This window comes from Larus michahellis, chromosome 1, assembly GCF_964199755.1.
Source record: "Larus michahellis chromosome 1, bLarMic1.1, whole genome shotgun sequence".
In the NCBI taxonomy this organism is placed as follows: Eukaryota; Metazoa; Chordata; class Aves; order Charadriiformes; family Laridae; genus Larus; species Larus michahellis.
This window is the reverse complement of record NC_133896.1, coordinates 59,480,954-59,505,552: the sequence shown is the minus strand read 5'-3', so window position 1 is coordinate 59,505,552 and position 24,599 is coordinate 59,480,954. Positions and strand designations below refer to the sequence as shown.

General features: G+C 44.9%; 1 protein-coding gene across 6 annotated transcripts in view; it reads left to right on the top strand.

Annotated features, from left to right (window-relative positions):
* ABTB3 (ankyrin repeat and BTB domain containing 3) overlaps positions 1–22,668 on the top strand; it is a 181,804-nt gene extending 159,136 nt beyond the window's left edge. For 3 of the 6 annotated variants that reach the window (XM_074580693.1, XM_074580665.1, XM_074580684.1), the window contains 6 exons: positions 10,820–10,925; positions 11,731–11,833; positions 13,528–13,609; positions 14,621–14,689; positions 17,790–17,903; positions 21,733–22,662. In XM_074580693.1, coding sequence (XP_074436794.1) covers positions 10,820–10,925; positions 11,731–11,833; positions 13,528–13,609; positions 14,621–14,689; positions 17,790–17,903; positions 21,733–21,942 — 684 coding nt within the window. In that variant the 3' untranslated portion in view covers positions 21,943–22,662. Of the gene's footprint in view, positions 1–4,460; positions 4,533–10,819; positions 10,926–11,730; positions 11,834–13,527; positions 13,610–14,620; positions 14,690–17,789; positions 17,904–21,732 lie in introns of all 6 variants that reach the window. The other 3 variants (XM_074580655.1, XM_074580647.1, XM_074580674.1) reach the window with 2 other exon arrangements.
* Positions 22,669–24,599: the final 1,931 nt, after the last annotated feature.

Here is a 24,599-nt window from a genome sequence, read left to right as displayed (position 1 = left end):
TAAAAATTGTCTGCAAACGGCATGAATTATTGCGGCGGTCTTGTCCAAATGGCCTCTCACAAAGCTCTCCCAGACAGAAATGTGGACAGACTCTATGCAACCCTTTGGAAGGAATCAAAATAAATTCATTTGTAGGAGAATGAGCCAATAAAAGTTCTCCCTGGCCACTCCGTAGAAGGCAGGCGAGGAAAGCTGAGATTCAAAGGATCTTCTGTTCCCCTTCTCTGGAAGGGCTGAGAGCAGAGACTGTTCTTTATGTATACCCACAGAATGGAAATCTCCTTTAAGAGGTGCAGAAGGGCCGTAACTGTCATTCACATCCCTCTCTTTTGACAGCAAATTGTAAAGCTCTGCATTTTGTAGAGCTGTGGGGAGATGAGTTTGATTTGCCCACGCGGACATCCTTTTCCCTGTGGGCTGTGAACTTCGAGAGAGATTACAACTCTTGTGAAACATCACAGTCTGGCCCAGTACATTTCCTTAATGAGTTTTTCAGGGCAAAAAGTATAAAATAAGCAACTAGGAAGCACAGAGCCACTTAGCATTTCTTGGCTGATGTAAAACAAGATGTCCCATTTGCTACATATTGTGATGCTCGGTATATTTTAATTGCATGGCAACTTGCACCAAATAGAAATGGTCTTTTGCATTCCTATAAATAGTTCGAACTATCCCATAATCTCAGAACAATTTAGAAATATTAATGAGTTGAGACATGGAAGAAGATCTTGTCCTCCCTTTATGAACAGAGAAACTGAGGTAATTAAACCGAGGCAGATTTTCAGCGCCCCGTAGAGTGACAGTCTTGGCCTCAGAAGCTGTGACAACCTGGATAACCCAGACAGAAATTTGTAAATTGAGTAATTTGGCCAGAGAAACTCTCCAAAAATCGCATAGAAATATAGGGCAGGTCTCAGAGTAGGAAGCGTGCCTGCTGTGCAAAAAGGCCAGATACTACAGAAATTAAAAGGTTAAAGAAAAAATAACCAATACCTACAAGAACACCATGAGATAAAAGGAATCCCTTTTGTCTTATAGATGGTTCTTAAAGCTCCTGTTCCTAGAGTGCCCAGATGTGAGAGTTTATGTGGGAGCTCTGCCACCAGCCAGCACTGATGTTGGTGTCCTGCAGGGTGGCACTCCGCTCCCATTTATGTGCCCGGACGCTGACAATGGAGATAAAAATAAAAATCTGCAGAAGTCCTGATGCTGGAACACAGAACACCAATAAAAATTGGCAAATCAAGCAAAACTGGCTGAGCTGAAGTCCCTAGTTTTATTCCCTCTCTTCAAGCTGTGAAATAAGCTGGGAAGAATGGTGAATAGATTGCACATTGGTTGTTCGCTGCTGCACTAAAGCCCTGGAGGAAGGCTTCCAAAAGCAGAAATGAAGGTTTGATACCCAGCTCCTGGTGGTTTCCAATGAGATGGAGCGCTTTTGTTTCCTTTCATGCCCTTAAATGTCTTTATCAGCTGCACCGTTGAGAATTGGATGGAGAGCGGAGAAGTGGCAGCATTTCCATGCTGGCAAGGCAGAGCTGGGAGAACAGACAGAGAATTGCTCTGCACTCGCTTCCCCCTACCGTTTCTGCTGTCGTGCAGTGAGCTTGGGTCATTACCAAACCAAGGAACAAAGACGAGGTACTCTGGAGAAAGCAGCATCAGTGGAAGGGATGCGGAGAGCTCAGTTTAAGGCACTTTCCTAAGAACAAGCAAAACTCAAACCGGGAAAGCTCTGACACTAAAAATATCAATGGTGTTGTGGTGGATTTGGGCCACGAGATGAGCAGGAAAGGCGCTGCCATTTCAGGATGGATTGAATCTCTTTGGCAGACGAGCAGACAAACATAGCCTGCTAGAAGTGGTTTGGACAGGGCTGCGTGAGACAAAAGCCGGAGAGACACTTCTGGAAGCAAGTAGCCCTGAGCTAAACTTCAGCTGCTGCATAGAGCAGAGTTGAGTCCCTCAAAGCTAAGATGACACTGGAGATCTTGTTGCAGAAGGATAGGAAGATGCAGCTGAATTTCTGCCTGTTGGAATCTGTGGTGTGCTCTTTGTGGCCTGGGGAAACCCCCAGGCTTCTCACTGGAAGCTCTCCTTTGCCTCCAGACGAGACTGATGTTTGCTTTGCCTGCGCCTGGCTCTGAGCTGGATTGCCCTCCCGCCTCATGTTGGAGGACCATATTTGCCAGACGAGTGGATGTGCTTGAGGGCTGGCCACGGCTCGGAGATTGGGCCCCCCCAAATAGAGACTTTTAAAAAAGCTGCGTGGAGGTTGCACCCAGATCTGCAGGCTTGTAGGGCCTGAGGTGGGGCTTGCAGGTCAGCTCTTCCATTTTTGGAGGGAGGTTCTCTTGAGGATAATGTGCTGAAGGTGCTTCTTTCTTTGTCCTCTGTCTACAAAAATCCTGGAGCTCTTTCAGTTTGATCTTGACATTTCCACAACCTGAAAAGAGAGAGACTCAAAACCACAACCTTGGAAGTTAAACACATCTGGCCTTTGGAGGAGGTTGGGTTTAGATTTCCACTCCGGAGCTCAGCGTGAGCTTGAATTGTCATTAAAATCTCCCAGCTCCATCCATGCAGATGAGCCAGCACCGTTGCCGGTAGTACGAGCTTGTGAGCCAGCTTCATCCACTGCTTTTTCTGTGTACAGCAATTCAGATCAGATTGTCCTTGACCTACTTTTTGGAGAAAAAGACAATCTTTTAATTCCAAATAACATCTCTTAGAACTTTCTCTCTTCCCCTGTAGCATGGCATGGAGCTGCTATTTGCCATTACTTTGGATCCTTTGTGGGCACGCATTGCTGTCGTCTCCATGTGCATTGAGCGCACATGCGGAAGTGTTGTCTGGAGTTCCTGCTGGTGTATTGTCCAAGACAAAATCAGCTTGAAAAATTGTAGAAGGGATCCCTCATTGCCCTTCCTCAGTTGGATTCTGCTGCTTTCTCTTCAACCTTCCAATCAGTGACGAAGTCATTTATTTTAAAATTTAGACCATTAGCGAGGTTTTGATCACACTGTGCAGCCAGGGTTGTTGAAAGATGCAGGAAACTACTTTGCAAAGATGTTTCCTCGGAATTTAAAGCTCCTGCAGAGTTTCACAAACTCTACAAATTGCATTGCTGCCCATAGACAGCTGAAGAAAGCTGCAGGGGTGCACAGACTGAAAGGCTGCGCTGCTTGAAGAGCAGCCATCAGTCTGGCGTTGACAGTTATTGAGAACAAATAACAATTCAAAACAATATCCAGTTTTTAAAATTCCAAAAGGATTCGGGCTTGTGGGTATCTTGAAGAACCTGGGCTATATAATTTAAAAGCTAAAGTACTCTTTCGGCAGAGACTTAGCCACTTAGAATCCAAAAACTCTTAGAAAGTAAAATTTGGCATTTTTTTTTAATACATCTTTTCAGAAATAGCAGCATGTAGCCTCTGCCACAGATGCAGTAACTACTGGAAAAAAAATTCATATCACCAACAAACAGAAAGCAGCAGGAAGGGCTGAAAAATCTGCCTGCTCTGTTGCAGCAAAATGTTCAGAAGCTGAAGCTTGAGACGGGCATCTTGTTTTGGTCTTGCTGAATTTAATTCCTCTAAAACAAATGTCAGGAGAGGTTCCTCAGAGAATGTCGACAGGTTCAGCTTGTGCGTCTGTTCTACAAAGTCCAGGCACGGTGGTCAGCAAACATCAGATTTTCCCCAAGGTCCGCACGTGACCTAGAAAGTGACACTGGAAGATGAAGGAGGTAGAAAATTCCCCTTTTTGTCCCTTGCTGGGTTGAAATTAATATTTGAGATGGGCTTGAGGGAAGCTGTGCTTCGCTGTTTGAAGCCCGACGGCTCTGTTCTGCAGGAAGGGCTTAGGTTAGATGGGAGAGGTGAACCCTGTATGGTGCTCTGGCAGGCACTGGGTCATGCCCAGCTCCTAGGGGAAAGCCCTCCCTCGGGAGAGTGCTGCGCATGTTTCTCCTGCTTGGAGACGGATCAGGAAAGACCCCTCTTTGCTGGGTGAAATTTTACTTCCTTGTTTAAGCTGCTTTTCAGCAGCAAATTGAGGTTTTACTATAATGACAGGTTTCATTAGAATGTTTGTTCTCCACATAATATTTTACCTTTCTTGAAAAAAATTAACACCTGAAAATGGAATATTTTGGCTGATGACTGAAATACTTTAACTGAAGAAAAATGTGGACTTCCCATAGAGGAGACAGACACACCAAAACCCGTACTAAAAATAACCCTGAAGACATTCCAGGATGCTAAAGGGCCCACTTAAGGGTTTCATGGAGTGGCTAATGCCCTTCTGTGTGTCAGCTAATGCCCAGCCTGCGCTCGGTGATGGATCATTTGGCTGGGACTTTGAGTGATTTCTTAAGGCAGGTTTCTCAAGTTCTCAAGTAATTGCAGCGATCTGTAACGTTGCCTGTTGTCATTTGTAGTACTTCTGTGTCTAAACAGTTCAGAGTAACCAGGACGCAAGTTATCCACACATGTACGTCGTGCATTCTCCATGTGAGATGCAAACGCCAGGTACCGAGTGGCATGTTAATAACAGACTGTTAACCCTGTCTCGTGTTTTCGTAACGCGGATTCAGATTCGTACTAACACAGGTTTGATTTTTTTTTTCTACCCTCTGTCTGCCTTCTAAAACGTTCACCTGCCAGAGGCAGGAGCCGTTTCTTCATTTACAATAAATAAATGCCATGGATGTGACACCTGCCCTTTTCTGGGCTCTCATCCAGGGATTAGACTGTGCCCGGGGATCTGAGCTTTTTACATACAATGCACAGCTGTGATATAAAGAGCCTTTTGAAAGGGAGGCTTGGCAGCTTTCCCAGAAGCTAACTGAAGGGTCCATTTGTGCCTTACCTGTGATTAATTCTTTTCCGTTTGTATTTGCAGTGGAAGGACTTGAGCCCAGCACTAACAAAACCCATTTTGTTACGCAGTTCACTGCCTCTAACTGTATCTCCAACCTCTGGGGCTTCCCTACCTTTGCAACTGTTGACTAATATTAATTATGTGTATGCTGCTTAATCATCTAGGAGTGACCCTCTAAAGTGGCATTTAATCGGTTTTGAGGCAGCAAGCAAAAGTGAATTTTGCAAGAGGACTGTAGCGGAAACACCGTGTCAGGGATGGAAAAGGTTCAGAGAGACAGCGAAGAAAGTCCCAGAGAGTTTGGGTGCTCAGGGCTGGGGATCTGCGAAAAGCCCTCTCTGTTGCTTCACTTTTTATCGACTCTTTCTGGCAAGAGGGGCACATAAACAGAGGAGTAATTAAAGGGTACCCCAGCGTGTCATGGAAGGAAGTTCACGGATGAGTCCTCAATGGGCTCAGGGTATCCTGAGGCTCCACCACTGCTGGAACAGCTGCTGGGGACCACGTGGGAGATGGGTGACTAGAAAAAGTGCTTCTGCCACTCTGCATTTAGCAGAGAGCTTGGTCCTCCCAGCATCCTCAGGACCAGGGAGAGAAAAGATACCTTTGCCAGCACCCTTGTTCCCTGAGCAGTCTGGCTTCTCTGCTTGCCGGGGAGATGTGTATTAACAGGCAGACACCAAGCCCAGGAGAATTAATGTGTTGCTTTTCTGCCTAACGTGGTGGGCTTTTGGGCTGGGGCTTTGTGGTAGAGGAATTTGAGGGCCTGACACACTTAGGTTAAAACAGCATTAATGGGGCTGAGCTGGTGAAGGCGACATCAATAGAAGGAAAACCCAAAGTACTGCTTGGGATTTTAGAGGCAAAGAAAAGCATCCTAACTTGTTACCGCTGTGGAGGGCAGCCACGTGGAGGTGGTGGAATATCTATAGGCCAGTAAGGAGAACTAAGCAGTGGGTTTTGAGCAGTCCAGAGAGATGTGGTGTGGGAGTGGGGGAGCCTATGAAAAAGAGGCAGCTGAAGCAAAGTGTGGTCAGAGAAGAGCAAAACCTCAGCCTAACTGCTGAATCCGACCTGAGTTTTCCCCTTGAGAGTTTGGAGCATAGCCACCAGATGACACGTATCTTCCACAGGTACTGGAGAAAACTGGGTGTGTATTTCCCAGCTGTGTCCAGTACCTTGTAGGACTACATCCCAGAATGGCTGGGCTGGGTCCAACTGGGTAAGCTGGAATGGAGCAAGCTCTCCCAGGGTATGTGCCGAAGTCTGGCAGAGCCTTTCCGGAGTCGTGCCACAGACCTTCATCAGATAGACGTTCATGAAAAAATACCCCTGCGCTCCCCACCCAGGTCTTCACCTCTTTTCAGATCAATCAACTAGTCATCTCTGCTCCAGCAACTTGAAAACCTTCAGCTTTGCTTCAAAAGAATTTATGAATTCCCCTTGCAGTTCAAGTGCATTCGCCTGGAGTGGGGAATTCCTTTAGATCTCTGCTGAAGAGTGCTTTTAAGTCGGGAGACCGCTTGTATCTACAAAGCAAAGTTGCTTGCTCACCGACCAACTCTCTGCTGGAAGCAGCGTCTCCCTCAGAAGATTCACTGTTGTTCCCTATTCCCTCTTGCCTATCTGTAAACTACCCCATGGCTAGGTAAATATTTTTATTATATCCTATGCCAAGCTTTCTTCCCCCTCCCACGGTAGACGATGCGCATCGGCTGCCTTTGGCTGCGAATGAACGCCCATGTCTGAAAGGAAGCTGGCCTTGCTCCAGATCTCAGCCTCGCACATCCTGGCACAATGTTTTCCAACATCAAACTGGAGCAAGAAAACAAACTTCGGTTTGCTCCTCCGGTGTTAATGTCGCCGCCCACAACTGCTGCAGCGAGCTCTTACAGCTGTTCTTTCACTGTCAGCTGGTAGAGGGATAGGGTAAAACGGGAAGGATTATCCAGCTCGGTGCTTAAATGGGGGATGGATGTGGTAACTGGGGCAGCTTCTGAGCTTCCCAGTGCAGGCACTGTGTGAAGGGGAATGTTGAATAGTCTGGATATGTCCTCCTCTCTGTCCGAGCAATGCTGGTGCCCCAGCTCATGGACTCTTGCAGTTGTTCCCAATTACTTCACAGGCAGCCCAGCTCAGCCTGCTCCAAGACCAGGATTTGGCTTTAAAAAAGCCAATTTTTTCCCCAGCCATCCAGTTGCAGACAAAGTATCCCTTTTCTTTCTCCTCTTTTCTGCCTCTCTCTGCCTGGTTTATTGGTAAAAGCCAGCAGAGGCCCTGCAGGGAGCAGATCCAGGGCCACAGCCCTGTGAGCTTGGCTGCGTGTGGGGTGGTGTGGGAAGCTGTGTCTCGGGGAGAAAACTTGCTGCTGTTTCTTAGCGATGACTCTAAATGAGCATATGCTTCAGCTTTCTAGCCGAGCACATTTTTTGGCCTTTCGGTGGCGTGCGTTGTAAGGATTTAATGTTACCGACAGAAGCCAAAGGTCTCCAACCTCCTCTCTGCCAAATGAGATCAGTGTCCTGCGTTGGAGGTCTGAAGTTCCACGATGCACCAAGCCACTGTCTGTCTGATGACCCTGCTTTCTTTGATGTGCCAATCCTAAGGTCTCTTTTCGTTGTCTCATCTCTGCTCTGTGTGTCAGGGTTTTTAAGCATCTCTCACGTGAATGTATCACATCTTGAGCTAATTAGGTTTTTCACAGGCTTGTGGGCAGTCAGTGGCAAGGTGGCTTTATAATGGGCTTGTGTCTGTATACCACAGGGTTTGTGCCCCGTTGGTGACCCAGGGAGGTGGCAGCACCTCGCCTGTGTAAGCAGGCTCCCATGGGGTTGTCCACATGCACGATCCGTTCATCGTGTTGGTTGGATTTATGAGCAGGGATCCTCTTCTCCCACCTGCGTGATGGGTTTGGCTGGCTCTTCCCCAGTCTCGGTGCACCTGGACATCCCGGTACACGGTGCCGTGGCTCGGACTAGTGAGTGAGACCTCTGGTTCCTAACAAGGTCCTGGGAAATACCCAGATTTTCCATCAGCGCATTCCCACAGGCACTCCAGCAGGAGGAGATGCGTTGTCTTTATTGATGTGTATGAGCGTTTTTAAAAAGCTATTGCCCAGGCACAGCTGTGGCTGGGACTAGTGAGCTCATGGACCCACTAAAACCACAGCGGCATAGACAGGACCTGTGCAAACCGGCAGATTCGAGAGGGAGCTGCCAGTAGCTATCCTCTTTAGTGCAGTTACTCTGCTTTTATTCATTGCGGGTAAAGGTGAGCTCTGCGCTTTCAATTATGCCTCTCCTCTCCAGAAGCTTCCCTCTGCCCTGAACCACGGAATTATCCCCATTCTCTGTTGTATTTACCGACTTCTTAGCATCTGCCGGATCCAACTGGGAGCTGCCCTGCTGGTAATCAGCATCCCCCCGGACACACTCCTCCCTGGCTGACTCAGTCGGCCGCGATGCTTCGGCACAGCCCTTCCGAGCAGAGAAGCAATTGCTCTTTCTGCCCTGTCTGTCTAGAGCTCTCCCCCACTAGCCCTCCCGGCAGCTGAGTCACTTCCTTCTTTAAATCTGGCCTTAAATCTTCCTTTTCTCATCTTCACCCTGTGATTCACTCCCTTTGTGAAGCGCTTTGCAAAGCTCAGGCTGGAAGATGCTGAGACGCTCCCGGTGTGAGATGTCCCCCTTGTCTCACAGCCACAGCGGTGAGCCCCTCTCCGAGGCCTGGTCCCTGCGCCGTGCTAAACGGTGTCTTAGTATCACTATTTGTCTTATCTTAGCATTTCTTTCAATGCTACATCTGACGTAGAAATAGGAGCCACCTCCTGCCTGCAGGCGAGCGCGTGTGATTTCCTTTGACATCAGCGTGTGCCTATGAGGGCACAGCTCTACCCTTTCCCACCCCATTTGATTAGATTCAGTAAGGGAATCATTGCAGGATCTCTGCTGCTCCTCCTCGTCCCCCGTGGGATTTAAGGAGCACTGCTGTTAGAACTGAGCTGAAATGTGCTCAGAGAACGGAAAGTTTCAATTCCTGCTATATAAGCCTGGCGATATTTTTAGTATAAAATCTACACTCCTCAAATTTTTATGTTAAGATTTTTTTTCTCCCTTACCTACTTATTTCCTTGGCCTTGGACCCTTTAATCACAGAATCACAGAATCTTCATGGTTGGAAAGGACCCTTAAGATCATCGAGTCCAACCAACCTACAATCTCTGACACTAGAGCATGCCCTGAAGTGCCACATCTAGATGTTTCTTAAACACCTCTAGGGATGGTGACTCCACCACCTCCCTGGGCAGGCTGTTCCAGTGCCTGACCACTCTTTCAGTAAAGTAATTCTTCCTAATATCTGATCTAAACCTCCCCTGCCGCAACTTCAGACCATTTCCTCTGGTCCTGTCATTATTCACCTGGGAGAAGAGGCCAACCCCCACCTCTCTACAGCCTCCTTTCAGGTAGTTGTAGAGGGCAATGAGGTCTCCCCTCAGCCTCCTCTTCTCCAAGCTAAACATGGCCAGCTCCCTCAGCTTCTCCTCATATGACCTGGTCTCCAGACCCCTCACCAGCCTGGTAGCTCTCCTCTGGACACGCTCCAGTGCTTCAATGTCCCTCTTGTACAGAGGGGCCCAGAACTGAACACAGCACTCGAGGTGAGGCCTCACCAGTGCCGAGTACAGAGGCACGATCACTTCCCTACTCCTGCTGGCCACGCTATTCCTGATCCAAGCCAGAATGCTGTTGGCCTTCTTGGCCACCTGGGCACACTGCTGGCTCATGTTAAGCTGGCCGTCTACCAGCATCCCCAGGTCCTTTTCTGCCGGCCAGCTTTCCAGCCACTCTTCCCCAAGCCTGCAGCGTTGCTTGGGGTTGTTGTGACCAAAATGCAGCTCCCGGCACTTGGCCTTATTAAACCTCATACAGTTGGCCTTGGCCCGTCAATCCAGCCTGTCCAGGTCCCTCTGTTGAGCCTTCAATATCTAAGTGCTTAAAAATCTAACTGCTTCATCTTTTCACAGTTTCCTTGTGTGGAAGGGAATCGCCAACCAACAGGATAGTTAAAAGATTTCATTAATTAGCTGTGTGGCACCACTGAACTTGGCTAGACCTGCTCCAGTTGCCAGCAAAGAGTGGGATAAAATTTGCCAAAGCTTTTAAATCCTGCTTTTGGCTATGACTTAGGTAGCTAAGCACTAAATGCATTTCACTAGCCTTGCAGCTTAGGCCTACGAATGCTCAAGTTGTTCAGGCGCTTAGGAAAGCATCCTGCGGGCACCTTGCCCCCAGACGCTGGGCAGAGATGGGCAAGGCCAGGGGCCAGACCTGGTTCTGGGAAGGTGTGGGTGGCTTCCTCAGGATAGCGCCAGCGGCGTAAGAACACCTTAACAAAACATTTGGGGTTGAGTGAGGAGGTTCAGTGGCAGGCTGTGATGCTTCAGTTGCTCTGTAATAGAGGGTCTGTTTGTGGGACAGTGGCACGTAGAAAGGCATGCAGGCCGTGCAGCTATACCTGTTTGTAGCTCTGGTTTTCTAAAACGTGACCGATGACCGTTTTCTAAAGAGCGAAAAAAAGTCATTTTCCAGTACAGTAAGTCTGCAAATGAAATGAAATCACTATTGTAAAGAAGCTTAGTTTCTACGGAGGGGACAGAGACCATGGAGTTTGTTAGGAAAATAAGACCTCTAGTCCAAGGAGAGGACTTTTCATTTAAACTGATTCCTACAGGAGATGTAGCAATCAAGTAAATGAGAATTGCCGTTTCTAACAAATACTGATAATCCTAAACTCTGGTTTTTAATAAAGCTTCAGCAATCACATTCTTCAGCTTCAAAACAGGCAACTCTTGAGAACAACATAACATCTCCTTTGCATACTGATCTTACCTTGCATACTAAGCTTACATTTCATATATTTGTTTTCTTTTGCTTAGAATGAAGTGATCAGCCAGCAGCTCTCTGTCATTTTCACTCATTGCTATGGACCCTACCCTATTCCAAAGCTCGTTGAAATTAAGCGCAAGCAGACCTCTCGCCTAGGTAAGCCTGACTTGAAGATACTCGTTGGCTCTCCAAGGAGAGCTGTGGGAAGTCTGCATCGCTGGCCGGGTGCTTGGCGGGGCACGAGTCAGAGAAAAACCTGAATGTGAAAGGCAGAACTAGAAAAAGGAAGGACCCCAAACTTAGCCTGACCTGAAACTCCCACTGAAATCAGGAGGGTCATCAGGTGTGTTAGAGTGGGAATGTAAATCTGCAAAGATTTGTCTGTGTTGCTAATTAGGCTGGGATCTGAGCCTGGGGCCCAGAGCCAAATATCTGTCGGCATCACAAACCGCTGTGGCTGGCTGCGGGTGATGCCGCGGTGGCACAGCCTTCCCAGCCCTGCTGACGGAGCCCGGGTTGTTTTAATGTGACCGAGAGAAGACCCGAGCGATTTTTCCAGGACCCTCTTCCCCTTGGCACAAAGACTTCCCTGCAGGGAAGGGGCGTAATAGGGTATGAATGAGCATGGGGCCCTCCAGCATCCGTTCAGCTGCAGTTTGGTTTGGGTAGCAGAGCTGGGAGGCTGTGCCAGCTCCGCATGGCGGGGACGGCTGACTCTCATCTCAGCAAAGATTGTCACAGACTTCAAAGCTTTGAATTCCCTTCGTCTGAACTCCACGTGGCTGTCTGGAGGGCTTCTGTCTCAGGCTGTCCAAAATAGCTCTATGGGCTTTACTCATTAAAAACAATATCCTTTTACACTATTGTCTTCTTTTGTCAAAACAGGAAAATATTCTGTACGTTCATGACTTCTTCCAAACTAAAGTTATTGGCTTTTTTTTCCTTCTTTTTGTGATTCTAGATCCCCATTTTCTTAACAACAAAGAGATGTCAGATGTTACATTTCTGGTGGAAGGAAGACCATTTTATGCACATAGAGTGTTGCTATTTACTGCATCACCAAGGTAAAATATAGAAACGTTTCTGGTTTTTAACAAAAATAGAATTTGATTTTGTGGGTTTGCCTTTTTTTTTTTTTTTTTGGTTAAGATTTTTTGATGGCTAGTGGCCCAATCTTCAAGTTTTTCCTAAGCAGAACATCTCAACGGCTTGTTTCCTGTTGATCTGCAGGACGTTTAACAAGTGCTCACATCACTAGATTCCCACGAAGTAAATGATCCATGCTTCTGGCCATGCATCTGACTTCATTCCACTGAGGCATATTTGCATGGAGCTCTTTGCTGCATCCAGCTCTTAATCGTAGAGGAGTCTTAACATTTTGATTCTTAATAATCATTTATCCCGTGAGTGGCTAAATCCTGCCCTGCATCAGTGTATGCAGCCTCCAGGAAAAACAAGCTACTACCACACAGTTCATTGACAGCATTTGACATTTTTTAAATAAAATCAAGTAACTACAAAATGTATCCAGAGGCAGTATTTATAGTCTGTTCCATGTGCTCAGAAGACTGGACATGGGTTACCCAGCTCAATCCAGCCTTAGAGATGCTCACAAACCTTATTTGTATAATGTTTAAAAAGGCATGCTTTCAAACAAATTTAGCTGACCCTCCGTAAGAGCGTACTTCAAGACGTGGCAAGGACAAGCCACTGAGTTTGTGTAGTTTGAGCAATGTGGGATTTGATGCTAGATGTGCTGCCAACCCACAGCACAGAGTGAAGAGATCTGCATAAAGCAACTGCAGTATCTGACCCTGCCTTCGACCCAGAAATGGGTGTTTTGGTTTAGGGCATATTGGTAGAGATACAAAGACATTCCAAACTCCAGCTTTAAACCTACTAAATTGTGTTCATCGTTGAGTTTGACACTAGTAAAAAAGCAAATCAATCGTTAGCCATATTTTAATTAACAAGATGCAGTTGTGATATGGAAAGGTTACCATCCAGAAAATGCTGGTCTTGATAGATAAGCCAAGCTTTGCACTGCCGCTAGAAGGTCAGATGAATTATCAAAGAGAGGAAGTACAAGGGCAGATGTTTCTGACAGTGCATTTCCCATTTTTGCCTTATAATCAAATGGGAATATCTAGTTTTGAGAAACAGATTGCTACATATGTATATGTTTCACATAAATCTGCAAGTATTAACTGAAAATGTGGGTTTTTTTCCTGGAATCTGTGTCTGAATTTCAGGTTTTGATAATCACAGGACAACAACCTATCCGGTTTTCTCTCATGCCTGTTCTTACACAATTGTATTTAACCTGTAGAGAAACATTGAAAGTCTTAGTGTAGCTGTTTTAATATTTTGTTCCAAAACACATTTTTTAAAGCAGCATTACGGACATAGGCCAAAATGTCTCTCCTTGGAGTGCAGTTTTAAAATGTTGCAAGTCTTCCTAAAAAAAGATTATTTCTTGTTCTCTAATATGCATCGTTACAGTATCTGAATTTCTCATATGCATTTTTTTCTATTGTTGTATTATATGTATTTTTCAAAAATTTCAAATTGAAATCTCTTAAAAGGGAGGCTTCTTCCTTTTGGTTTGAACTTTATTTTATGTCAGTGTCTAAATATTGATGCTTTTCGGTGACAAATCCATTCATTTCAGTGACTGTTTTTGCAAAGTCCTTCCTCTTTGCCATACTTTTCCAGAGATAATTGGGCTTGTATTTCAATCTTGCTCCCTTTTATTTAGGTTTAAAGCATTGCTGTCTAGCAAGCCCTCATCTGATAGTACTTGTATTGAGATCAACTATGTGAAGTACCCCATCTTTCAGGTAAAGTCAGTTCTCACGTTGAATTTGAATGGAACATGTGATAGGAACATCATACATGCCCCGTCCAATTTAGTACGTATGTATTTGGTAAACACGTAGCTCAGAGTAGTGGTGTCACGAGCACAGGCTTCACCTCCGTTCATACACTAAGCTGCAGGGTGCTATTGATTGCAAATGTTGTGCCCGACCAGATACAATAGCATGCATTTCACTTATACGGGCTGTGCAGACAAAGCAGCATGTCAAGGTAAAGCACTTGATCCTTTTTTCTTTTGTTGGCTCTTCCTGTATTCAATGGACAGGCTTGGAAGAGACACAGTTCATTCCCTTCCTTAGCAGTATCGTTCAATCAATTTTTTGCCATGAAAATACAGAGCTTGTTTTCTGTATCTGTGGCGTATACATGTATATGCTTCCCTTTATTTGAGTCAGCGCTCCGACAGTTCCATGTATCGACTGTTACGGCTGCAGATAATTCCCAGCTGCCTACAATAACTTAAGGCTTGCTGGAAGCTCACTGCAGAGGGATCTTAGCTGGCTCGTATTACAGTGCAAAGCCTCCCCCAGTCTTTCTTATCATCCATGCATGCCCACACGCAGCTGGGTGAAGGTGGGGGTGCCATTGCCTGGGAAGGAATAAGGGAGTAACCATTATTATATGTGCTGTATTCTCCCGAATCAATAACGTACTGAACATACTGGGAAATACATTGACAATTCAGAATGAATTAATCAGCTTCCTGCAAAGGCTTTGGAGCTCACCAGAAAAGTCCAGACGATGTGGCTGGTGAGGGTTGAGACGTTAGACTACCTGTGAGAAGGAAACATTGAACTGTGCAGAGAGGGAGAGTAACCAAATATATCTTGAAATCAGGAGGTTTGGGCCAGTTTTATCTACAAATCCTTGGTGGTGTTGGAGAGCCTCGGGTATTGCCTGCAATCTTTAAATCACCCCCTATTTCCTGATGTCTCGGATTGCTTTTTATAAACGCTCCCTTTGTTTTATTACAGCTGGTTATGCAGTATCTTTATTATGGAGGTGCAGAGTCACTCTTGATTAAAAATAATGAAATTATGGAGGTAAGAGACATTTATCTTAATTGCAGTGGGAGCAATGCTAAGTGATCTGTGTTCCGTTCACCCAAGGGCATGTGGCCATTGGGCAAGATGTGAGCGCTGCCGTAAGAGCCAGCAGTGCCTCACCCGGCGTGCCCAGGCTGTCCGCAGTCCGGCGGGAGACATTCGGGCTCCTTCTCTGCCGGTCGCCCGTGAGGGTAACTTTAGCCAGTATGAAGTCGACTGTCAGAGATGAAAGAGTAGAAAAATTAAGATCATCAAGCAAAAAAGTATCTGAAATATCTAGTTAGATGTTTTGCGAAGCTCTTTCAAGGAAATGCTAAGCTGGTGTTGCCAAAATCCAGAAGCAACTCCCAGCAGCATAGTAGATCATCCTCTCTCTCTATCAGCCTGAGAGGTGAAGTTCTCTGCTCCAGCTGGACCAGTCAGCTTCTGTCTGCCACACTCAAATAAACTTTTGGTTTATTAGCTCAGGCTTAGATGTCCAGACCTACCTCAGCAACGTAAAAACATCTAATTTGGTTCCTCACTCATGAAAATTCTTGGGCATGTACCATGGGAGAAATCCCACTGGAGTCACATTTCAGTTCAATTTCAAGCATGTGACTGTCAATTTTTGTGAATAAAACCTCAAGGTGCTCCCTGAGATATAGAGGCTTCTTTGCCCCTTTCTCACTTCATGTAAGACATCCAATGCTGTTGTGCCCATTTGCAAAAGGCAAACCAAGCCAACTGGAGCTGACTGAGCCTTCAGCGTAGCCACACATCCACAACCTGTATGGATGTTGAGTCATCCTCTTCCCAGTACCGTGTGCTGTCATTACCAGCTATGATCAGCCTAATGACTCCAACTATAGAAAACTGAGAGATATTTGAGCAAATCCTTGGTAGTCACTCAGGGAGTTTTCCTGTTGACAATCACCAAATTATGGCAGCCAAAAAGAATACAGGACAGTAAATATTAAAATCAGAGCTCCTTAAACAGCTGGTAATCATCAGCGTACAGATTATAGTCTGCCACCATGATGTTTTTATTGTTACCTACATTAGTTAATCTGTCCCTATGACGCTTCTGTTTGGGGCATCCATGCAAGGCTTGAGTTTTACCAAAGTACTGCTAACCAGAAACCGAGAGCAATTCTTTTTTGGACTACGAGTGGCCAGGGTGAATCTTAATTCTGGTGGGTACAGGGACATCTGTACCAACCCTGCTGGTAGCCAGAGCATGGAACTAGTCCAGACTGAAATTATCCCTCTCCAACGCAGGCGGTGGGTTTTTAACTAAGCATACCCACATTGACTTTCTGAGCTTTATAGGAAAAGATCGCTGATTCTCTGTTTCACTCGTAGTTTTAAAAGAATCTCCTGAATTTCTAGCCCTTTCTGAAATGAGGAATCTCAGACTAGTCAGTGCAACAGCTTTATAGAGATGCGTATGTTATCACCTAGGCTGTTAAAAAGCTTGTGCTGCAGTTCAGCTGGCTGCTTGCTCTACTTTTGTGACATCTCAAAACTTCTGTGACTCAAGAATGTATGACTGATTGATTGATCTGTTGATAACAGATCTGGCCACGGTTCCTCACAGTTTAAAGTAATTACAAACCAGCACGTGACTGCTTGAGCCACAGAGGCAGCTGGAAGAGGATTTGGCTTTATCTTTCAAAACTGCATTTAGCAACTTGCCTTATTACAAATATGATAACAAGAAGCACCAGAAATACTCTACAGAAATCTTTGTGGCAATTCATAATTGGGGCCAGCTGGCTGCTATCACATCAGCACTGCAGATTTCCAGCACTTGGGTTTATTTATGGGATTAAAGCAGAGCCTGAGCAGACTGCACAAGAGAAGTCAGAATAATGTCATGGAAGTTTCAGGGTTTTGTTCCCCAACATTCCTACTGAGTGGCATGAGAGCCCTTTTGGGATTCACAGGATAGCTTTTTGTCATGCAGCCCTAGATGATAAGGGCTGTATAAATGAACAGCTTGGCCTAAGAGACCTGGCTAGGTTAGAGCAAGGTGTCAAGCAATGAAGAACCCCAGCCTGCTTCCTAAGGCAAAGCAAAGAGCCAGAGGCAATGACCTACCATGGAAAGACAGAAAATGAAATTCCTTTTCCCTGCTGTAAAAAAATGGAAAGAGGGCAACAGGGGAAATCTTAGCACTACTGAAATCAGTTGGAGAACTCAGAATTTAAGCCATTTTCACCCCACAGGCTTCAAGTCATGCCCACAGAGTGCAGTGGCACGCAGACATCCCAAGGCAGTGGTGGTCTAGGTAGCATATCCATGGAGTGGATACATCACCAAAGAGGGAGGTCACCTTGAGTCCTGATGGCAGGAGAGCCATGGTAGCGCAGGATACAGGCACGTGGCACTAACATGAATGTTAACTAGGCAGTGCCTCGCACCAAGCTGGTTCCCATGTTTGCATCATGTCCTGCTGTGTACCCACTCCTTGGGGTCACGTGGAGCTGGGCAGTGTTTCAGTGCCTGTGGCCTAGACATGATCTGACCGCTGCTCATGAGCTAGAGCAAGGAGCATATGGAGATCTGACTCCATTTCCTTGAGCCTGCTGAGGTGACAGATTTGACATTGATTCCCTCTCTAGATTTTTAAGACTGCCCAGCGTGGTTATCATCATCTGGTTTAATTCCTCTATACTCTTCATCCTGGCACTTCCGCTGACATCCCCACATCCAGACCAGGTGCTCTGTTTCACCCAGAGCTTGGGGAACAGTTGAACCCGAATGTTTTTCTCCTGGAATGCAATTGCAGATCCCTCCTTGTAGAGTCACGTTTGCAAAGTGACCAAAGACTCTCCAAGCTGCCGTTTCCTTTTTCCCTCTCCCCTGGCGCCAAAGTCAGGACGTGGACCTGAACAGCCTGTGGTGGGCTTTCCAAATACAGCTTCCCACAGTGTCATCTAGAGGGGACTGCAAAGCAACCAAGCAACCTTCTCATTCTGACTGTTTGTCAGTACTTTCATGAAACTGAAGCAGGGGTAGGGAGAAGAATAGAATGAAAGAGTAAAGAAGCAAGCTCTGATTCTGTATCACTCAGCAGTTGTGACTATTTTTTTCCATGCTTTTTTTTTTTTAGCTTCTGTCGGCTGCTAAATTTTTCCAGCTTGAAGCTTTGCAACGACACTGTGAGATCATTTGCGCAAAAAGCATTAACACAGAAAACTGCGTGGATATTTATAATCATGCCAAGGTAAAAATAACCACATATGCTTTTATGTTATGTGTCTGTCGTCATACTCGTAGGTCAGTTTTATGATGAGTAGTGGTAGTTTTGTTATTTATTTAAGATTTGTCATTTACTGGGACTGAGTGGCAAATAGCTACCTAGTATAGTGACAGTCCTAAATCATGTAGTCTAAGAGCATCTGTGGCAACTGCTCACCCCCTTCTCTACATGCTTCAAACTCAATTTGAGTGTATCACTGTGGGGCAGACCTGTCCCTTATCATGGCAACCCAAACTGCCGAGTTATCAACAAGAATCACCTAACTGAATAGGACACCTGTCTTTCACCTTCCAAGCTGCATTTTCCCATTACAGTTTCCTGTTTCCTCCTGCCTGAAGCCCGCTGGGGTGATGTACTCAGTGCTGGTGGCAGCTTGTCAATATATAAAAATGCCACATTGTCAAAGTGCAACGTCTCTGAGCCGTGCAAGGATGGTAATGAGAATTTTATGTCTTGGAGAGGAGAGATTCATAGCTTCTTATTGGAATCAAATAATTTACTTAGCTTGTGAGGGGGCCTAAGTCATTAGGCATAAAAGCATGGCATTTTTTGACCTAGAAAACCTATTTTTGCTCATTGATGGAGGTGGTTGCCACATTGATTAGTTTCAGTTTTTCTCCTCCTCTTGTGTGCTTAGTAGTTAGACTTTCAGTTGGAAGATGGAAATGATATACAAATAGTTGCATTGAAATATTTTTAAAGCATTCCTTAGATGATTTTTTTCTTTAACTTACATGGTCTTATATGAAAGATAAAACGGTGCAGCGTGACACGGAGGTTTGATTGAACAGAGTAATCCTGCAGATTGCTCCAAACCCCTGCAGGTCTGACCTCCCTTCCCATTATCAGGTATTTCCTACAGAGAGTAGTAATGTTAGGTCTTGATGCACAGATAATGCGCAATCAGCGCAGTTTGAAATGGCTTAAGTTCCACCTATAAAATGAATAAGAAATTAGGTGTATCTTTAGGTCTGTTTATTGTAATAGGAAAAAAAATCAGCAGTGTTGGAATCTTTTCAAAAATATTTGATTTATCTTCTAGCTCATGTGGGAACTTCTCAATTTTTATTACTGTTACTAAAAGTAAAATGAATAATTTTGTTTTAAAATTACATGTTTTCTTTGAATTGTGAAATGTGGTTGTTATTTACATCCTGATTGAAGAAGGTTCTTACATGGAGCTTTAGACCTGTCTGAGGAACTTGTACACTGCTGATGCTGGGACTGGACAAACCCTGTAGCTAAATCTGGCTCCTTCTTTGCCTGTAAGGGCCCCAGTCTGCAAGTTTTTTGTGCCTGCAGTGGAGTCAGTGGAAACAGTGTACTTGAGAGGCTTTTACAGCCAGGGTCATGGTGGCACTGGCATGGGCAGTGCATCGCAGAGATAGCCAAGCATCACGCTGGAGCTCTGCTGGAGCTAATTTAGCCTGCTTCCAATAAATTACCAGGGCTAAGTTTCATTACCGCTATAGCCAAAAGGTTCCCAGGACCTCAGCTAGCACATTTAAAGGTATTTCAGATACCTCTCTATTACACTGTCTGCAGAGCAGAGAAGACGCTCCATCTATTTGCACCTGGTCTGTGTGGTGTGCAGGTGATTAATCTGAGCACAGATCGTTCTGCCCAGAGTGCTCCCATCACACAGCCACTTCATTTGTTTTTTTATGTGAATACGAGATAATGGTATGTGGCGAAAGAGGCCAGATGGTCCTGGTGAGCCAGGGGAGCTCACAGGCACTTCGAGCGCAGCTTGCCAGGCAACCATCTACCTTTCCATGTTGCCCTCTGAAGCATGGAAGAAACTCGTGTTAGACTGCAGTGAGGATGGGAATAAGATGATCAGGCACTGAAGCCAGGAAACACCGCATCAGCCAGGAGCAGGTTTGGAGTAATTTGCTCCTGTTGTAGGTACCTTTTCTCATCCTTGCCACTTTGCAAGCTCAGCTGCACCTGCAGGAACTCAGGCGATGCTGAGACTTGCTTTTCCAGATGGGGATGTGTGAGCAGGTTGGCCCACAGACACATGGAGCACAGTCTTTGTCATCATGATTGAGAGAAAGATACTTTGTGGAATCATAGCATGAAGTGAGAACAGATTTGGAAGTCTATTTGTGGTGGCGGCATAGGTTGTGTTCAGCAGGATGGTGAGCTGTGTAAAAGGAGCTGTAGGAAAAAAGAGATTGAAACTCCGGGCTAAATAGGTGAAGTATTGGTAGGAAGGTGAGAAAATACGGATTTGGTCACATTTGCAATTAAAAACCTTAATTGAGAGTATTAAAATCATCTGTGGCATCCCTACAGGCTTTCCATTCTTTCAATTGCAACATCTACAAAGGCAGACGGTGGATTAGTATCACTTTCAGGGTTTCATTTTTCAAAGTCTTTGTCACTGTTTTTTTACCTCCAGAGAGAAGTGAAGTAACTGGGCAAATTGGATTTATAATGATGATTGATTAGTTACCTCTGGATACCAGTTGTGTTTTACATGAATGCCCCCAAACTCCCAGCAAAATCAATTGGATTTTCAAATACCTGCCTAAAACACTCAGCACTTGCGCAGATTGCAGTCTTGGGCCTCAGAACAAACTAAAAAAGAAAAGAAAAATACATTATGTCCTCAACGTCATGAATGTATTGAAATAACAGATAGGGATGAATGGTGCTTAAGAGAAGAATACAGATTCACAGTTATGCTGTCACATCCACGTGCAAAATAATGCATTAATAATTTGATGAAAACTTACATGGTTTTCATCAACTTGATCTCAAGTTGAAATAATTCATTGTCCTCGGGAAGACAGATCCGACTTAGGCCTAATCTGTTTTGGGGCTTTTTAATTCTTTATTTTTAGCTTTTTTTTTTTTTTTTTTTTTTTTTTAGCAATTTCCATTCTTGGTTCTGATTGTGATATTAAGGTGGTGGTGGGCAACGCTGCTGTGTAGCTGTTGCAGTCTGGACCCAAAGCTATGCAATGCCGCAGCAGTTCTGGCCCTTTGGGTTGCACCTCGCAGCCAAAGGTTCCTGCTTTACTCCGAGCTCGGACCCAGCAGGAGCTTACTTGGGCTGGAGGATGGGCTGAGCATCTCTACACTTGCATTGGCTTGTAATTACACTTACAGTGGAATATCATGGCTATACGTGTCGTGTGACTACAGGATCTAGCCAGCGGGTGATGGCCAGTATGGGTCACCCATCAAATAACCAGTATGAGTTATTTAAGGTTTGCGCATAGATTTTTGCTCCCAGCCTTAAGGTTTCCTTGCACATTGCAGTATCCCTGCCTATTACCCATACATGGTTCAGCAGAAGGGGGATACTGACAGCCTCAAACCACATGCTCTGCAAACCTCCATTTCTCCTCCAAAGCTTCCTTGAAGCATGAAACTTCTCATGACAGGCCCTGTGTTCCGTCCTTCCTAAAAGATGGCGTTAATTAAACTTGGTCTGTAGTAAGTTGTCCCAAACCTATAGTTTTAGGGTGTAACTCCTAGCATGAAATCATGGGTCTAGTGAACTCTGTGGTAAAACTTCCACTAATTTCCAAGGGAGCAAAGCTTCGGCCCTGAAGTTTGTTTCCTTAACAGCCGTGGCCTTATAACATGCAATTGTGACCAGAATCATCAGTGTAAAATACTGATTAACTCCTTCCCCTCCCACATATATCTGTAAGGGTGACTGTGCCTGTCTGAAAGTCTTAGTTTGTGTATTTGTTTGTGTGCAATTCTTACGCACTGTATTTGTTGAGCAGGTTTTATCAGAATAGTTATCTTTCTCTAATTTCACTTTTTGTAGTTTCTCGGAGTCACAGAACTATCTGCCTATTGTGAAGGCTACTTTCTAAAAAATATGATGGTCCTCATTGAAAACGAAGCTTTCAAACAGCTGTTGTATGACAAGAATGGAGAAACGTCTGGTCAAAATGTACTACAAGACTTACAGAGGACGTTGGCCACAAGGATTCAGTCAATTCATTTGTCTTCTTCAAAGGGCTCCATTGTATAAAGCTGAGGAAGATGGTAACCCTCTAATAAAGACCCTGCAAGTTAAGTCTGCTGTTGCAGTTGCTTAAACCCATTGCAGTTGCTTAAACAACTACAAAAAAAAATAATTAAAAAATTCTACTTTGCATCCAAATAGTTCTGTGTTGGCCAAAGGTGCCGCGATGGGGCTGCTGCCCCGTTTGGATGAGGGAATACAGAAGACAATGCTCCTCCGTGTTTTTGAGCAAACAGGGTACAAGAGTATCCAGTGAATCGCTGTTGTACTCAAATTTTGAACACCCGTGTGTGGTCGTGGAGCTCGATGTCAACAAAAGCCAGAACTCACATCAGTGAACAGGAGAAGTCCCTGCCTGAGCGGTGGTGCCAGGAAACACCCGAATTGACCAATTAATCATTTAAGGCGGATTTGTTCCAGTGTAACACATTTAAGAACTATATCTATCCTGGAGTCCATTATCTCGTGCATTTAAGAAATGTAAGAACTGTTATTGCTGTCAAGCAAAGATCAACTGTATTAGAGAGTGGGTAAGACTGTTACAGCTGAGGAAATATACTGGCAGATTTTTAGGGGTGGGAACTTTTTAAATTGTTCATAAAAAAGTAATGGGGTGGCCTTGTAGTTTAAAAACTATTTCTTAAGCTTAAAATTTCATTTTTGACAGAGCTGTGTTTGAGAATCTATGTAACATGTTTTGTTTTTTTAAATGGTAAAAAATGTACATTGTGCAAACATACATATGATGAAGTTTTGCTTGTATTCTTTCCTAGGATGGTATAATCTTGCCTAACAGGCTATGGTTACACCAAAGAGGTACATTACCCAGACTATCTCTAATACAGTAGTTGGGGGGGGGCGGGCAGGAGAACTGCATGCTACTCGTGATTTGGGGTTAAAAAACAATGACAAACTCAACATGCGTTGCATGGTAACTGTACCTGTGAAATGTTACATTCGTGCTTCGTTTCGCCAAGACAAATGCAATGTTACTTCTTGTCAAACTTCATTTGTGAAATTAGCATATTTTTTTTTATTTGGTGCAATTGGTTGTGATATGATACCCCCGGAGACCCTTCTCGAGATGCTGATTTCTGTTTGTTGCAGTGAAGGGACAGCAACAGATCTTTACTTCAGTAATGTGTCAATACTTTGCTACTGGCCAGAGATTGTGTCCGAGTTAGACTTTTTTAAATTATAATTAAATATGTACTATAGAATGATTTCTCACTGTATCCTGAGAATGTATAAGTTATCTACAATGCAGGGTTTGGGTGGGGTGGGATGGAGGGGTGTGATTTAATGTCAAAGCTTCATTTATTTTGCAGCGTATCGTTAGCAAGACAAATCTGCTACGTGCCACAACATTCCTGATGCCGTCTCTGAAAACCACAGCAAGAAGTAGGCAAAGATGTTGCCTTCTCCATGGCAAAGTGACATTAATATATTTATTTTCTAGCATGCCATTCAGAAACTGTGCCCAGTTCATAGACTTCAGAAGTTTTATTTTGACAGTGCATGTTAACCTCTTGTTCTTTTGTTGAAGTATCTACGTCAGGTGCTCTTCCATGTTGATAGCTTTTGGCATGCTCAGAGAACACAGTTTTGGTTTTAGTTATCAACACAGTAGGAAGCTGTTTTATGACTCTGAGGTGTAAATCCTCCTGTGTGCTTGGTCTTTTAAAGTCTCAGCAGTTTCTGCAACAAATTACAAAAATGTCTAAACCACCACTAATGTCGCAGAGACACAGCAGGTCAGTCAATCAGACTCTTTCTTTTCTGCATAGTAGATGTTGATGCAAGATGTTGTCTGGAACATTTAGGTAATGGCGACTTCTGCATGAATGCTGCAATCTTACAGAAGCAAGACAGTGGCTGATGCAACAGCAACACGCAGGGGTGCTTGTTGTCGTTTGGTGTGCCTCCTCATCCATGGAAACCCATCCTTCCATGCCAATGATAACTAGATAGGAGCAGACCTCACCCTGCAGCTTCATGGTTTAAAATAGCAAAGTTTTTCAGACGATAGTCATGATGCTAGAATTTTTCCCTTGGGCACGTGTGTAATGGCTAGTGAAGTTGTCAGGAGTTGCATATACCTATTTCTGTAGGCAAAATAGCTTTTTCTGGGAAATATGTCTGCAGGTGTACCTGTGGATAGGCAGTCTGGGATCTAATGCTATAATGGTAGCCACAAGTGGAGTGCCCCTGTTTCTAGCTCAAATAGAAACCGTGCTCTCGGTAAGGAGATGTGGAGTCCTGTGTGCACAGGCTGCCGCTGGAGGGTGAAGTCTTTTGAGCATTTGTAGGAACCTGCCTGGGACTCGTGAGGAAGGAAAGACTGATGACTCTGGGCTAGTCGTTCTGATGAGTTGAGAGTATCTAGTATCTGTGGTAACGTTTGCTGGTTTTCTTTCAGAGATAAAAGGCTTAACATGTCCTTTGGTGGTCGTACGTGAACTGAGTGATCACCGTCTTTGGGCACTCAAAGGCATACGCCAGCCAAAGGCTCTAGCGACAGAGTGTGGCTGCCTCCAAACACATGCTGTGTGAGTCCATCAGCAGAGCTGCGGCAGTCCACGCATTCGTGTGTCCCATTGCTCCTTCCAGGGCTTGTGAATCTGGGTGACTGAGCATGAGAGAAAGCGTGGCACCCACTGCTG